Consider the following 17,239-nt stretch of genomic DNA (forward strand, 5'->3'; position numbering starts at 1 on the left):
ATATCTCAGAGCCCTGGGTAACAAACATGGCGTCGCCGACCGGGATTAAAAGGGAGAGTTTTTTACGGCCTTCCCACACCTCCTTATAGGGTGTCACTAAATTATACCCACTGCTGTTTTACTGTCTTCTGTGGCTTACGGTTAAGACGCACGTAAACACACACAGACTTGCAGATATGCACACACACACACACACATACATTCATGCTTGTGGTAAACCTGGGCTTGTTAGTTGTTTATGTGTGTGTTGGCTGGTTAATGTTTGTTCATTCTGCTTGTGAGTTGAGTCATTCATTTGCACCGCCGCTAATTAGTGGTTTGTGTGATTACACAGCCGAAGAGAAACATGCAAGAGTTACTGGAGCTTGTTCTGTTAATCATATTTGTGTTTTCATTCTGCTTGTGTTTCTGTTTAGCTGGTACGTCTGCGATGCAGATGCATGGGTAGATTCGTTGGCACGGACTCGCGCACACACACACAGCTTTTAAAAGGATGATTGCCACAGAATTGCATCTTTGTTTGTCGGCAATAAGCCAGTTTCTGTGTAATTGAATACATTCACAGAATCTGACACTTCAGACGCCCAATTAAAACTACTTTATATCCGTAACAATGGAAACAAGGCAGGTATACATGCAATTCATTTGAATCTGGCTGTGTAGACGGGTTTCATGTCTGCAGCGGATCCAGAAAGACAACATCGCTGAGAAAGACGTCCGCATCACCAACCTGCAAGCTAACATTGAGCTGCTGCAACGCGAAGGGGCCGACACACGCGCTCAGGTGGGTACCGGCAGATTATGAATGAGTTGCAATGGTGGCAGAAGTATTGAGATACTTTTACGCAAATACAAATATTAATAAAAACAGCATGAAAATAGTCGTTTACAAATGTTTTATTTAAGTACTGCATTTAAAATCATGTTCATAGATGTTCTATAATATTCACCGCTAAACAACGAATGTATATGTAAAGACATCGTGGAGTAATGTCTACCTGAGCAGAGTGTGTTGTTGTCAGAGCTTGTCTGCACGTTGTTGACGTAGCCGGGCCAGCAGCGTGCATGTTAGTGCATGTGAGGATGCCCCACTGACGAGCTTAAAGTACTTATTCTGCAGTCACATTTCCCCGATGACTGATGTTCTATTTCATTTATTATAGATGTCTGTTTTCATGTGAGATCTAGACCTGAAAAAGAACTAGTAAGGTCACCTAGTGTCACCTATTAAGTACAAGTCCCTCACAACTGTACTTTAGTATCTACTTGAGGAAATGTACTTCGTTACTTTCCACAATTCATGAGTTGGGATTCCTCTTTGCACACGTGTACTTCCACATAGAGAACAGTACGAGCTGTTTTTGGGACGTGAAAAACAGCTGGAATGTAAAGGAGCTGAACACAACACATAACTGTCTGACATGCTGCTGTCCTGCAACCACCCTCTTGGTGTTTCAGGTTAGTTTTGCGATTGAGTGACTGGTTCAGATGCGACTGCCTGCCCATTTCTGCTTCTTTTTCTTTCTGTCCGACTTCAGCTCTCCAGGCTGAATGTGAGAGCAAGCGAGCTTCAGCAGGAGCTGAAGAGAAAAGAGGAGGAATGGAGGCAAAGAGAAGACGGACGGAGACTGAAATCTGAAAAGGAGCATCAAAAAGCAGAGGAGAGGAGAAGGCAGGAGCAACAAAAGAGAGAGGAGGAGGAGAAGAGGGAGGAACAGTGGAGGAGAGAGAGGCCCACACTCGAGTCTATAAAAAGTGGACTGAGAAGGAAGCGATGTTGAATTCTGAGGTGAGTTTACAGATGTACTTAGTTAGATCTATTGTATCTAACCAGACTACTCAACAGTGGGTGATAATGTGTAAACTTGGCTGCAAGTAAGAACATTGATTCTCTTCATTGTGTTCCCTCATTTGAATTCTCATGTATGCTTTTTCCTCATCACGAGCTCATCACACAATTGCACACCTGCATCCACGATTAAAAGATGACCAGGTTCAATTAAAGATGAATTTATGTGTTTGAAACAGCCTCTCCTCTTTGGAACTTTGAATATTTTACTTTTTACTTTTTACTGTTTAGGCCCTAATATTAGGGGTGTAACGGTTCACGAAATGCACGGTTGGGTACGATACAGTGGAGCCACGGTTCGGTACATTTCGGTACAGTAGAAAACTATAAATGCAGAGAAATGTACTTTATTTTAAAATATATTTTTCATTACAACTAACATCATGAAGTTATTCTTTGACTTTGAACAATGATGGAACTATACCTGAGTGACCCGTCTTCTGGGGTGTCTTCTTAGCAACACATAAGCATAAAAAACAAAAACTGCTCCTTAATGTTATGTAGTATTGTTACTTCCATCTTGCAAAAGAGATTTTTAATCTCAATGGGACTACCTGGTTAAGTAAAGGTTTTTTTTTCCAAACGTATTCGGTTCGTCATGCGTACAGAACCGTGAGCCTCGTACTGAACGGTTCAATACGAATACGCGTACCGTTACACCCCTACCTAATATAGTGTCGATGTTCAGTTACATTTTTTACGCTGTAGTTTTCTCAATTGAGCGGTTCTAGTTTGTTTACTTACAGCGCTACAGAAGACGGCATATTTACACGCACGCATGTACACGCACTTACACGGACTTGTAAAAAAAAAAGAAGAATTACGACAAAACACTTCACCTTAATTCAGACCTCAGACATTCTCTCCTCTCCTCCACCCCCACATCCCCTCCTTCTTTCCATCCTGCCATCTCGCCACAACCGCTCCAAATTAATCTGCAAAATATTGATTTGAGGAGCATGGGGGGGGTGGGGGCGCAGGATTGCGGCCGCATATTAATACGAACGGGCCGCTCTTCGTCTCTCCTCTATACTTTAAGATCCTCATATCTTCATAATTGATTAATGTTCCTTTGTGAAGTGGGGATGAATAATACATTAGTGGGCCTGCTGCACCCTCAGGCTGATGAGAAAATGTTTAATTTCAGTAAATGTAGCGCTCTGCCTCTCTCTTTCTCTCTCATTTTCCCCTCTCTGTGAGTGTTGGAGTGTGTTTGTGAGTTTTCACTTGTGAGCTGAAGACCAGAGAAGTGTTGTTGATTTGCTTTTTTCGTGTTTACTGTCGGCTAGAAGCGCATGTTAAGCATCACAAACAAAAGGCGGCATCTACATTTGCAAACACGAATGAATAAATTTGGCGAAATGAGCTCTCAGTATTGTTCCATTAACTGCTATAACGGCAAGAGTTGTGTCACTTTACAAGCTGTTTGCCCTAAAAAAAATATGATAAAAAAAAAAGAAAAATCTTCTCTTTGGACATTTTTGCACACAATGCATCAGAACACGCTGTGAACATCAGCTGCTACATTATCCATCAGCAATCAGTGAAAGCATGCAAATGTGCCACAAATCCACCTGATGGGGACAAGTAGCCTCTTCAGCTGCCTGCAGGGTGACATATGTCATTGGCTGTGTGACTGGCACAGCCTGACTCGACTCTGCTCATCTGGTTAACAATACTAATTATGCTAAACAGAAGACTAATGATGATGATGATTAGGGATTTAAGAGCTACAGCATAGCGGGCATGGTGTGTGTGTGTGTGTGTGTGTGGGTAGGGGTGTTGGTAGGGGTGAACGGGTGGGGTCTGATGACTGATGGTGAGCATCTGTGTGTAGAATAGATAAATGGAGTGAACACACACACACACACACACACGGGTCTCACTTCATGCCTACTTAGCTCTGCTTCATTTTCATTTGAACTCGTGCCAGTGATGAACGGGGGATCTATACACATGCACAGCTTCATACATACACTCAGAGTGCTAATTGAAGAAATAATTCTTCTCCGTTAACAAGCATCCTTATTAGTTATGCTCATCAGCCGAGATAACCCAATTAACCCCACAGAGCGAGGCTCCTCTGTGTGTGTTATATGTGGGTGTGCATTTCTATGCCTGAGAGGATATCAGAGACACTTAAGAAAACACATTTGCTTAATTAGTTTTCAATGACATAGACAAGCATTTATGTTTTTTCTTTCATGGCCTGATTGTTTTTCTTTTGAATGCGGAGTAATAGGCTTTCCACACCAAGGAAATAAGCGGTGTTGAATTCATGTAAACTGTGTTTGTGGTTTTCTACATGCATATGTTGGGATGAATGCATTTATATGTATTTCTGTCTGCCTTCTGCCAGTCTGTGTTTCAGTTCTATCCACATGGACATTGTATATTTCTACAACTCTTATAGTAGTTTAAACTGAGTGTGTGTTTGTTCAGAGGATGTCTGCCTGTTCCATTGGTTTATGTCCTTGGAAATACAATTTGGCCTGAAGTTCTCTCCGTTTATTTCAAACCTTCAGTCAGCGTTCCCATCCTAATAGTGAATTTCCTCTCATTTAGCTTCGCCACTCATTATCCGGGCCGTGTGGAAGAGACAGTGTTTAGAGGGGAGAGGGAGAGACACTTGCAGAGGGACAGAGAGAGAAAGGGCGAGAGAATGAGTACAAGCAAGAGCAAACCAGAACGAAGAAGATAGAGGGAACGAATGAGTGACTGAAGAGAGAATGTCGATTTTCTTTGAACCTCACCAAAGCTTCTTGAGCTTCAAATGAACAGTGAGGAGAGCGAAGGAAGGGAGACACCCAGACAAGACTGTCTCTGTGTAGAGAGAGGGAGAGCAACAGATTTATGTCTTACAGGAAGTCTCCCAGATTTGTGGTGTCATGAACCGCCTACCCCGAATCAACTCCATGCTCTGGCTTTTAATTACTACTCAGTTTAAGTTCCTGTGTGCACATGAATTGCATCTTTATGTATGCGTAGTATCTATTTCAAAAATATATATGTTGATAACACTTGGTTTCTCTTTTAGAACAGTTGAAGAGCCACTCTGAAAATTGACTGAAGTTTCTTTTCGGAAAAACGGATATGGTATTAAAGGCTGTACCCAACATTAGCATTAGGTCATGGCACCTTAGCTAATGTGCTAATGGAATTCACTGTGGTTAGCTAAACTGCGGGGCTTAATGTCCAAAGCCTGCACTTTTGTAATGGGAAGACCAAACACGGGATGCGACTCTGTGCGGTACAGGTCTTGAATGGGGGGCGAGATGCTAATATTAGCTCATGCTCACATCAGCTGACTCATGTCCTCCGTGTCCTCGGCGTATTAACTGATTTAAGACTGATTAGATCAGTCTCGCACGAGTGTGCACTGGCTCGCACGCAAGCATACACACCAAATTTGAATATTAAAATGGTATTTCTTGACCAGTAAAAACGAGATTAATTCAAAATGTTTGCGGCAAGGTGCGGGTAAAACCGATGACCGTGCATATTGTTAATGCACCTTGCAGCATTTAAAGCCATTTATGACATTATCTCAAGCTCATGTTATGCAAACACATTTTGCAAGTCAAAGCCACTTATGTTGAGAGTACGGCATGCTCCTTTCCTTCTCTTTTGCCTGGATTTGACTTCACGAGATCATCAGCATAGGTATTGATGTTGCAGTCCATTTTGATGGAGTTCCAGTGAGCTGAAATGTGTATATACCGCCTCCATAATAACATGCCACAGTAACGGAATAACGATGTTGAGCTTTGTTACCACACCACTGTAATATGCACATCATCTGCTTTTCATCACAGGCAACATACACCTCAGATATGTTAAAAGGAATTAAGTAAGCGATAAGAAGATTTTTTTTATTAACATGGACAGTGTTCACCCATTTACCACAGAGCTGTTATTTCTGCCCATTACCTGTTCAACGTATCTCTTTATCTGCATCAAGGCTACACAAACGGATTGGCCATTGCTCTGCTCCCAACAAATGCTACAAATAGCTTTGTCTCCTAGTCTCCAGAAGCTGCCAAGAGATTGCACTGCTGCTAACGGGTCAACTCTCCTCACAGCTGAACAGCGTGGTGGGTGACGTAAGTTTGGCCACCCACAACTTTATTCTTCCTTTTTGAAAAAATCATTTCTATTATGCCGTTGCTGTGGTTGAAGTAAGAACCCACTGTACTCCTTCAGTTTTCTTCCTATTTGAATGCATTGCTCTGTTCTTCTGTGAGCTATTTGATCAGCTCAGAACATGGCGTTACACTTTCAGATAGTTGTTCTGGTAAACAAGAGAACGTTGTCTCGGTGTCTGTTGGGGTTGGAAAGTGGAGAGTCAATTTCACTCAGTACATTTTCCTGTTAGATGTACGGTATACTCGGGAGTAGTCAGCCAATGTCAAAATGCGTATGCTTGTGTGTGCGCTCATGCACAAGATGGCTTGTTTCTACCTCTCTGTTAGTGTGCGTCTGTGACAGTCTCCTCTCAAGATGTTAATTCCTCTCCTCCCTGTTGTTGTCATGCTAACACCAGCAGTGTCTGCACCAGGGAGACGAAGACATATTGGTGTTAATGAAAAGCCCTCCTAAACTCTCCTCCCCGCATGAATGTTTAAACATGCTTGTCATAACATTCATTCGCTCACACATGACAGCTAGCATCTGCAGCTGCCTCGCTCGCCCTCAATATTTTATCATACCATCTCCCCTAACCCCAGACGAGCACAATGGCTGTGTGTTAGCAAACGGAATTATAATGACTCAAAACAGGCCGTGTTCAGACTTACTGCCAGCACGGGCCATACATAATGTATTCAGCAACACCACAGGCCTCATAATGGCACAATTAGTCAGTCTTAAAAATGGAAGAAAGAGAGAGAGGGCACATAAAATAAACGTATAGAGAAAGACAATGAGAGAAATAAATAAACAGAGATGATGAGAGAAAAGAAAGAAGACGGGAGAAAAGCAAAGCGGGGGGGGGAAGGAAAGAAAGAAAGAGACAAAATGAAAGAATGACGAGAACAAAGAAGCAGATAAAGAAAGAGGGGAATCCTCATGTCCATACAGTTTGTTATTCAGAAGTCTCATAACACTGCAGGTCAGCAGTTGTGACCTTGGTGGTTTTGACAGAAGTGGTTCACCATGGCAACGGTTGGTCTGCAACCCTTTCGAAACACCCCCGCACCCCCTCGTCACTCCCCAACCTTCCTTACTGCCTCTCTGCCAATTTGATTGGCCGCACAATTTAAATGTCATTCCTCAGCAGCCCACATGCACACGCAACGGATCAACTGGACTGAAGCAGTGGCATGAAAAGACAAAGTGAGCGATACCAGAGTCAAACTAAATCACACTGGGAGGGGAGGAGGGTCTTAGTTTCGCTTTATATCATTGTAGTCTTTCACATAGCAGGAAAAAAAGAAAAAGGCCTCAACGTGGCGGTTTATCTGAACTCCTAGTTTCAGGGTTAACAGTGTGGACGAGGGGGCCGAGACGCAGAGCATCAAAGCAGAGAGGCTTGTCGTAGCTGCTGAATACAGAATCAAATGAATATTAATGCGGAACCAATTACCTCAGGGAAATGTTGTCTGTAGGTTGGCTTTGCTAGCACACGTGTCTCACCTTTAGTGGGGGGGGGGGAGGCGGGACAGCACTGATGTATTTGTTTTCCTCCTAACAAGCTTGTCCACACCCCCCCCCCCCCCCCCCCTAAAATAGAATTGTCCACCACACAGCTCCTCCTCTCCCTTCTTGTTGTTCCACCTAGATGCAAACTGCAATCTACCCAAAAAAAAAATCAGGGAGATAATAAACGATCAAATTCTTCAACAATGCCTATGGCCGGAAAAATTTGATAAGCAGCAAAAATATCATGTCTAAATGTTTTGCTACGGTATTGGTAAAAGGTGGTTTTTTTTTCAGACTGAGTTGAATAATAAAACTTTTAGACATAATATAAGCCAATAAACAAAATAGGGCTTTTAAAGTCCCTTAGAAGCACCGTTTCATTTCACACACCTTTCCCCGTAGGCAGCAGTTCTGAGGCTCTGTGGTGGTGACATGTATACTATCTTGTTGTGTGAGCATCTCAGCACAGTGCAGCACTGATCTGTGCAGGTCTCTAGCTGCTGCTGATTTGCATAAGTGACTGTGGCACACTTAAAGCTGCTGGCTCCTTAAAGCCCCTTCTAAATCAGTGTTAAAGCCTTGATAATAGACCTCACTGGCCAATTGATTGGCCTTCATATGTTTACAGCTCACTTTAATTGCCTCAAAAATACCATTTATCAGCCATGTGTGTCCATGTATGCATGTATGTGTGTGTGCAAGCATGCCTGTCCATCGACAGAAAGGCCTATTGATTTATCAGCATCTGGATTTGTCCCGTTCATCGTACATAAAACCCCTGCGTATGTGCTGTTCAAAATGGGAAATGGCCCCATCGATTCCCTTAAGTTGGAGCCCAAATGCTAAAGATTTTTGGATAAGCTTTCTCATTATTTAAGCTGAAATCAATAGGGGAGAGCATGGGTCTAATGAATGAACGGGCCACAGATCAGATGGGGTGTGCTCATCCCTGGCCTGTCCTCGTCGATCCGTGTGGGTACGTGTGTGTGTGTGTGTGTGTGTGTGTGAGGGGGAGAGAGAGACTGAAAGAGAGCAAGATAAAGAACCTGACTATTTGTACGTCACAAACCTTTTTTTCCTTGGCACTCACAAAAGTCCACAATGTAGGTCCATCTGTGTCTTTACTTCTCTCTGTTCATTTGACCATTCCTGTTTCATTGTCTTCCCTTTGTTTTTGTCGACATACATTATATCAAATTCAGTATCAGTGGAATAGTTATTCTTATCATTACTATTGAGCTATTTCCAGTAACACACTCTCTGTCTCTCTCTGTAGTTGACGGCCAGCAGGAAGCAGGTCGAGCTACAGAGCAGCGAGCTGTCAGAGTCTCACCAGAAGGAGGAGACGCTTCTCTCTGAGGTATGGGAAACACAAGAAAGAAAAAAAACTCCTCACTGTCCTTAGATTCATTTAACTGTGGTTTTCCCTCTCACTCTTAGTTTGAAATAAATTATAAATGCGATGAATCGTCCACATCTTGCCCCATACGGCCCAATATCCCCGTGGGGCTCAGTGTGGTTTGATCTTGTCTTTTTGCTCAGAACACATTAAGGGGTAAATAACTTACAAAATAAAACATATACAACAGTAATACCTGATCATGGGAGTGACCCGGGAGTGAAAATATACAAAATAAGACCCAATACTGAACTCCTTTAAGTCAAATCTAGATTAAACATAAATCTGCATGGGAATATAATATGCTGCGTGTCCGTGTCCGTGTCAGCATCAGCCAGTGAAACCAAAAATTCAGCCGGAAAGACGACTTTGGCTGACTTTCCACTTTCCATTCTTTCCACTCGTCTGAAATATCCAAACGGTACAGAGTGGTGCATCTCTGGGAAACTGTCTTTGGCTGAGCGTGCAGACACCGTCTCTCACAGTACATTGACCAGACAACTGCTGAGAGTTTCACTTTGTGGTCAGCCCGACGAACTAGATTAGTTAGCTACGGCTGATATTGCAAACAAATGTCATTTCAGATGGTGAAATTGACACTCGCCACCTGAAAATGAGCCCGCAGACATTTAAAGTTCAGAATAAATTGATAATATCATGTCAATGAAATATGTGGGCGACTTTTTAGTAGCTTCAAAAAAGAAGAAAAATTAGTAATTTGTGCATATCAACAAAGTAGGGCACTCTGGAGTGCAAATATCACGAACCAGTCCAATTTTCAAATAGTAAACTCCCTGTCCCTTCCCCTCACTCCCCTCTAAGGTGTCCCGCCTTTTCGACTCATAAATATGGAAGGCGAAAAATGATGAGATTCACGGACAAGAAAGGAATCAAAATCTATTGTTGCGTGTCCTTTTCCCCGTGTAAAGTTTGGATTAAATGTCACACATTAGCATGTGAACTTTTAAATGAGCTTGTTTGCTCTCTGCGGTGTGGGGCATGTAAATACCCATCTTGAGTATGGAATGGGGACTGCTGAGTGGGGGGTTGGGGGTTCACAAGAATTGGGAAGTGTAGGACATATTTGAGTGTTGCACCGGCAATTAGGCCACAGTAAGGGACCAGGAGTACCAAACAGCTCTATTGACTGGTTGCGTCTGGCTGGTGTTCCACACCTGAAGTGGCAGATGGGAAAGCTCCCTGTACCTCCTGGTGATATGAGTAAATGAGTGAAGGAGATGATTGACAGGCTCTCCCAAAATGAAATGATTGACGTGCACTGTCACAATGCATCTACTCGTGGGCTAATTCAAGTGTGAGTGGAAAGAAATGTGTGTGCAAAAGTATCACTATGAACAGTAACAATGAACAACTTGTTAGTAAATTAATATCGCGCAACTATTGGACATTCGATTTCTTGATTCATGCAACGATGTAAAGAGAATTTCAAAAAATATAACAAAAAAGGTTTCTAATATGCATTACCCCTCGAGCTTTAACCTATAAAAAAAAACAAGTGTAGAGCCATAATAATATGCCCATAAAGTTTTGTTTACAAAGAAGTCAGACAGGATCTTATATTTCCGAGCTCATGATATGCCACAATGATGTGCATGTACGTGTGTGCATGCGTTGCCGTGTTGTGTAAGATATTTGATAGTAACCAAACACCATTCTATATTTGCACCATTCTTTTCATTGACTATAGTTCTCTTTGTTTTAAAATGCGAGGCTGCTTATTTATTGACATCATTTCCTCTCAGTGAAGGGCTCGTGTCTGTAAAACACATTAAAATCATAATGCAATCTTTGCTAACCCAGGAGCAACGTTATTGTTCTATTATACTCACCCAACAACAGTATCCCAGCCTGCTTATCAATCCAATATCTCATAATGTGCTCTCTGCTTGGCCATTTTGAATATAAAAAGATCTCACACTGTTATTGTACCGTATTTCCGATATTTAGTATCAATCTCTTGTTCTGACGTGAATCTGACACATCCAATATGATATTTGATTCGTTGTTTTGGTTTTTGTTGTTGTTTTTTTCATTGTCTCCAGGTGATATTGGATACATGTGCAGAGCAAGTATTATGTTGGCTGTTTCATCTGGGTATAAAAATGATTTAGTGTGTACTCAGCACGCAGTGTCATTGACTAGCTTTAATTTCACTGCAAGGGTGGGCTTTATTACTCCGCTATTCTCTGAGTGTGTGTGTGTGTGTGTGTGTGAGAGAGAGAGAGAGAAGGAGCAAGAGAGAGTGAATGTTTCTGTGAATATATATCTGTGTAGCTGGTGTAGCAGCATGACACACCTGTGCACGCTCATGCACGTGTGCATATCTCTGTATATATCTCCAAGCCAGCTGTATGTGTCAAACATCTTCAGCACGTAATTACCATTCGACGGAAGAATCAACCAAACCAACGCGTGGAACAGCTCTCACGTCACACTCTGGCCAAACCGGTGGTCCCGTTTCAAGGAAAACATCGGGGCTGCACTTTGCCGTGACAAACCTTACTTTTGATCAAATGCTACAGAACCATAATCATGTTTGTGCCACTGAATTCTTTAACCTTTCCATGACCCCGCTGAATGCCAGCGGCCCAATCACAGAACCTAATTGAATCTGCTCGGCGGCGCCCCCCCGACTGATGAAAAAATAAAATTGGAGGTGAAAAATGAATACAGTAGCAGGGAGAGAGAGAGAGAGAGAAGGAGGGAGGTGGTGGTGGTGGTGGTGGAGGGGGGGGGGGGGGGGGGTCGCACCACAGTTTTATAAATACACAGATGTGCTCACAACACACACAACCAGACACGTACACACAGTCACACCTTTTTCAATCCTGCAGGAGAATGGGGAGTGGGAAATGACAGAGAGAAAGAGATGAAGAGAGGGAGAGGGGTTGGGCCCAGGTTTCTCATTACCCCCTCGGCCCATTCGGAGGATATTCCTATAAGATAATCTGATTTATTTGCAATTTTCCTTTAAGCGGCTTAGTGTTTACCTCCAAGATTAATATTTTTCTCTGTTATTAATATCAGACTGTAATTAGGAGTGATGTGTCTCGCCCAGCACAGTTCCGTGGCCGCCAGGCAGCTAGCTGGATGAAACTCTTGTTGCGACTCTGTGATCTGTGACAAAAAAAACCAAAAAGAGCAAGGAGAAGGAAGTTTTAAAAGGCGGTAAGAGGCTGCAGGGCGGGGATGTAGAATTACAATTGCGGCATACCTGTCTTTGTGTCTACGCTGGTGTGCATGTGGAACGGTAGGAATAGGGGAGTGTGTATTTCTTTAGTTTATGTCTGTGAGTGTGACAGTGTGATGGTCCCCTCTGATTGATAAGGTGTCTGTGCCGGCTGCAGATTGCTCTTGCTGATTGCTTCTGAGAGCTCCAGCTGATTTATAATCAGAGCAGGATGAAGGATTGAGCTGTGGATTGCTTATCTGTTTAGCCCCCTCACAACATAAACTGACAAATTATCATGTTGAACACACACACACACACACACACACACACAGAACATAAACAGGTTTGTTCATCAGCACAGTCATACTTTTATGATTGCCCAAAAGAGTGCAATCAGTCTCATTTGTTTACACGTCAGTGTGAGATGTATAGAAGTCAAGTTGCAATTAACTTGTTTTATAAACTTAGTTTTGATTTGCTCCTTGCTGAAGAAATATTTGTAAGATGTTGTACCAATGATTAAGGGTGTGGATGTTTTTCTTTTGTTTTTTTGACAAGCGCTCCTCGCTGCTTACTTTACTTGATATTAAGCTTTTCTGCGCATTCCTAGAATCTACACTGTAGGAGGAGTTGCTAAATAACAATAACAAATGCACATACTTTTATTGCGCAAAAAGTCAGATTGTGTGTTTGTTGTTTTTGATGAAGATGCTGGTATACTATGTGAGACTAATTCTACGTGGCAAGCCAGAGTACAAGGCAGCAGGTTTAAATGCTGACAGGTTTAGTATGCCCTATGGCACAGTGACAGCTTTTTCTGTGTGTGTGTGTTTGTGTGTGTTTCTGCCTTTCTGTCTTCCTTCCCATTCTTACCTGTCTGTCTGATTATCTTTTACTTTCTCTCATTTTACCACAGTTGTTTGTAAATGCACAGTGACAGAATCACCAAAGAAACACAAAAACACAAAGTACAGGAGCACTTGGCGTCCCACACACACACACACACACACACACTGACGAATGGCAGCAATTAGATGGGGAAACCAAGCATGTGAGGACAGAGGAGCGCTGAGGGGCGGCAGCCACTGTATGCGCGTGTGTTGTCCATTTTTGTGTGTATTTTGAAGGTTTTTATCCTTCGAATGCACCACCCATCTGTCTAAATATCAACACCGTCTCATATGTCACCGGACAGTGGCTTTGGTGGGGTGCAGTTGGTTTTGGGGGTGTTAACATCTGCAAACAAGGACCAAATGAGAAAAACACTGGGTGACAACATTATCAGTTTGCACAAATGAATTGCTCCTGGGACTAAAGCGGGAACAGAAATGATTTTGTGTTTGTCAGCAGTGACACTTATGTACAAAAAACACAAGGAAACAATACAGACAGAAAAGTACGGTGGCCCTGAGGATAAAACACAACATTTCAGGAAACATAACAGCAAAAAAACAACAACACAACATTAAAGTGAGACTCAAATTGGAAAAGGTAGGTGTACTGTATATGTTGTGCAATTATTCCCTGACCCTGAGTGGGTGAACTGTCTTTCAGTCTACAACAAACAGAAGTACTTCTACTTCTTTTCGATTTCCGGCAGACCGGATGCATTACGGCACATTGCTGCCTCTTCCAGGTTGGGACGATAAGATACGATAATCTTCATCAGGACGCATTGTATTCAAAGTGTACAACAGATGAAAGTAGATAACGGCAAGAATGGTTGTGCAAAAATGGGAGGTGACATTATTTGCATATATTCGGTGGCAGCACCTCAAGCTCATCATCTTCCAACATGTATGAGGGGTTGACCGGAGAGCAGTCGGCCTACACTGGGCTGCCGGTGTAAATTAGTAAAATAGTAATGTGTATATGTAAGCTTTTAAATAAATACAAGTCTGTACTATTGGCAATATCTACACTCACACTTACACTACTGCACAGTAAGACACTTGCCTCAAAACCTGAGGGGAAAACCAAAATAACACGGTGAAAACACTGCGAAAGCAACAACTTACATCTGTTGTACACTCTGAACTGATACATTTATATTTGCACTCTATGTTTTTGCATTCTGCCCACTTTGTTTTGCTGCACAGCAATTTCCCTCTTTTATTGTATCTTATCATCCCAACCTTTGAGAGGCAGCAATGTGCTGCAAGGCGTCCAGTTTGTCGGACATCGGCATCTGAAATGTCGTTGTGCTCTCTGAAATCTTGTGCTTTGACTCTCAGGGCCACCGTACAACTGCTTGTAATTTCTTTTTTGCTCTGGCTCTAGTTCCATGGCAGCCCACTGAGTTGTTTAACCCCTTGACACTGAGACCTTGAGTGTCCTCTGCTCATCTCCTTGCTTCCCAAGGGACGAATACCCTTCTCCAGTCAAAGCAGCAGTCACTTTTCTTTTCATGTGACATTTCATCGTTTCAAGAAATTCCTCCTGTCAGCCTCTCTTCTCTAAATCAAGTATATTTCTATCGACTCCAATTGCTAATAAACAGGAGCCATATTCGTAAAGCTTCCTAGTATAAAGACGTTCTACTTGTGACTAATTCTAAGACATTTCTCAGAAGTATTCGCCCTTACAGATCAGAAAATGAAAATGGGAATGATAAAAGTTATTCACAAAGCATCTTGGCCCTTGAGAGAAGTCCTGAGGTGAAAAGAAATCACAGAAAGTGATCCAGAAAGTTGAGCCATTTTCCCTCAATATCAAATAGATTAAGTACTAAAATTAGCAGCTAAAGAAAAAAAAATATCCATCAGTATGTGAAGAGACTACTGCGCAAGTAGGCCTGAGTGTTCTGAGAATGTTGTGGAGTAACGGCCCCAGATCTCTATCCTCACCTAGTTCTGTATTTCCCTGCTTTTATTGAACACTTTGGTAGCACTTTACAGACATAATTTACAGGTAATACGGTCTTGTCTCTTAATCATTTTCAGGCCATGTTGGAAGCCTTTTATTTGATCTCTTATTTCATATTCTTTCCAACCCTGCTTTAGTGCTAGATGAGATACGTCTGTTGAATTTCATATTTGAAAGTCAGCATTCATAATCTACAGTTGACAAGTAATCAGGACAAGCCAGATTTATTCATCTAAAAACATGTATAAGACATGCTCGAAAAAAAGACACGTTATAAGTGCATAACAAACATTTTTAGAACAAACTCCTGTTGACAACACAACTGCCCTTTACATATCTTGTGTCTGTCAGATTATTTTATTCCAAGTATTTGCGGAGGGTTTGATGTGCGTGAGAGCACATTTGTGTGTTTTCGTGTTATTAACGGTCTTGCCTTCATGCCAACTTTCAGCCGATTCATGCTCTCCTCTGTGGGAATGTGCACATTTTACAAGCAGGTGTATATGCGTGCGTGTGTGTAGATTTGTATTTATGACCACTGGAGATGTGTGTTAGACACCGCCACTGATGAATTACTTCACTTCTGATTGCTTGCATCACAAATCATCCCCGTATTATAACCCTTCTCTTGCAAATAAGTCGGCACCGTGTGCGCGTGAGAGAGAACGGCAGCGAGGGCAAGAATACATGCGTCTGCAAAATGATGCAAGCTGTTCTTTACATACAAGCTAAATGTACACTGCGAGTTCATATACAGTATGCGGCCCATGTATAGTATCTATGTGTGTGTGTATTATGAATGAGTAAGTATGCGTGTGGGGTAACCCTGTATCGCTGGTGAGCTCATTTCTCTCAGAAATCAAAGTTAAATGGGTCATCTATCATGAGAATATGTGACTGGGACGCTTGGCTCTGTGTGTGTGCGCCCAAATATGCACACAGATGCAATGCGTGTGGTGCAAGGGCAGCTTGTTTTTGCTTCTGCAGCTGTGTGCACCCTGTGTGCGCGAGTGTGTCTGCGTGTGTGTGGCGGCCACTTGTCTTTGCCTGCGCTATGATTAATGGTTTACATTGGGCTGTTCAGCCATGCATGTTTCTTGGTTTATCGTTTTATGCTGTCTCCAATTAAAGCTCCATAACTTGAGTGATGGCTTCACGCCAGTGTCCATCAATAGAGGCCATCAGCGGCCTCATGCATCCAGGATATGGAAGCCACACACTAACTATTATCCTCTTGTGTCAGAGCCAGTGGGCAGTCTGTGTGTGTGTGTGTGTGTGTGTGTGTAAAAATGCAAATGTCCGTCCGTGTGTGTGCGTACGCGTAAAGGGAAACAATATTGATGTTTAACTGATGACCCTTTAAAATAATATAAGATTCACGTCTTAAAATCTTATATTAATTGTCAGTGGGGTAAAACAGTGACACTTTTTTATTGAATCAATATCAATCTTAACGTAATCAATAAAATGTTTGTTGTAAATCAAAAGTGGAGTCTTCTCATCGCAATTTCAGTTTCATTTTTTCTTTCTTTGTTTGACATTATAAGGGAACAAAACTGAAATACTTTATCCAGGAATAAGTCTCGTACATTTTTGCAGCGTGTGCATGCATGGGTCATTTTTGCATGTGAGCTCGTCCATGTGTGCAGCACACAGGCGTGCACGCGCCACGCAATATCATTTCACGCAATATTATTCCTCATATAGCTGCAATGACATTAGGCCGATATGTTGATTATACTGTCGGCAAACAGCAGCCTGATGATTGGGTTAGCATATTACCCTATATCACATCTCTCCATTCATCCCTGTGTGTTTTTTTTTTTATTGCCCTCATTTTTCCAAATCACTTCCCACTTCCCCAGTTTCCTGGGCGAGGTTCCAGGCTATGCAAGCAGGTGATGTGGAGTAATATGATGATAGGAAGGCACAACAATGCAAGAGAAAAGCTAAAACATGGAAGCAGCTGCTGTTGTCCAGGGTAAAGAACAAGGCCTGGTGATTGCAAAGTGTTAACTTGTGTGCAAATAGCGGGGTAAATAAATATTTGATCACACTTGACAAAAACACAAATGAGCACACGCAGGTTGTGTGAGTGTGTGTGTGTGTGTGTGTGTGATGGTTTCTGGTCTACATGTGTTATGGATAAGAATGAAGTGAGGGCAGGTGTGCAGATTGGTAAAGAAGAAAGGTGTGATTTAGTGCAGACCTGGAATAAGTAGGAGGGGGTCGGGCTCCTCAGATTGTTGTCGAGAATGAGATTTCATCTGCAGCGGGGACATTGAATGATGTC

General features: G+C 42.4%; 1 protein-coding gene across 1 annotated transcript in view; it reads left to right on the top strand.

Annotated features, from left to right (window-relative positions):
* The window catches only part of LOC306794305 (uncharacterized protein), a gene marked incomplete at its 3' end in the record, with an annotated part of 50,188 nt that overhangs the window by 16,020 nt on the left and 16,929 nt on the right, over positions 1-17,239 (top strand). Inside the window, exons 4-7 of the mRNA XM_079292342.1 lie at positions 664-784; positions 1,539-1,645; positions 1,693-1,789; positions 8,766-8,849. Of these exons, the coding sequence (XP_079148468.1) occupies positions 664-784; positions 1,539-1,645; positions 1,693-1,789; positions 8,766-8,849 (409 nt within the window). The remainder of the gene's footprint in view (positions 1-663; positions 785-1,538; positions 1,646-1,692; positions 1,790-8,765; positions 8,850-17,239) is intronic.

This window comes from Melanostigma gelatinosum (genome assembly GCF_949748355.1).
Source record: "Melanostigma gelatinosum genome assembly, chromosome: 20".
Classification (NCBI taxonomy): Eukaryota; Metazoa; Chordata; class Actinopteri; order Perciformes; family Zoarcidae; genus Melanostigma; species Melanostigma gelatinosum.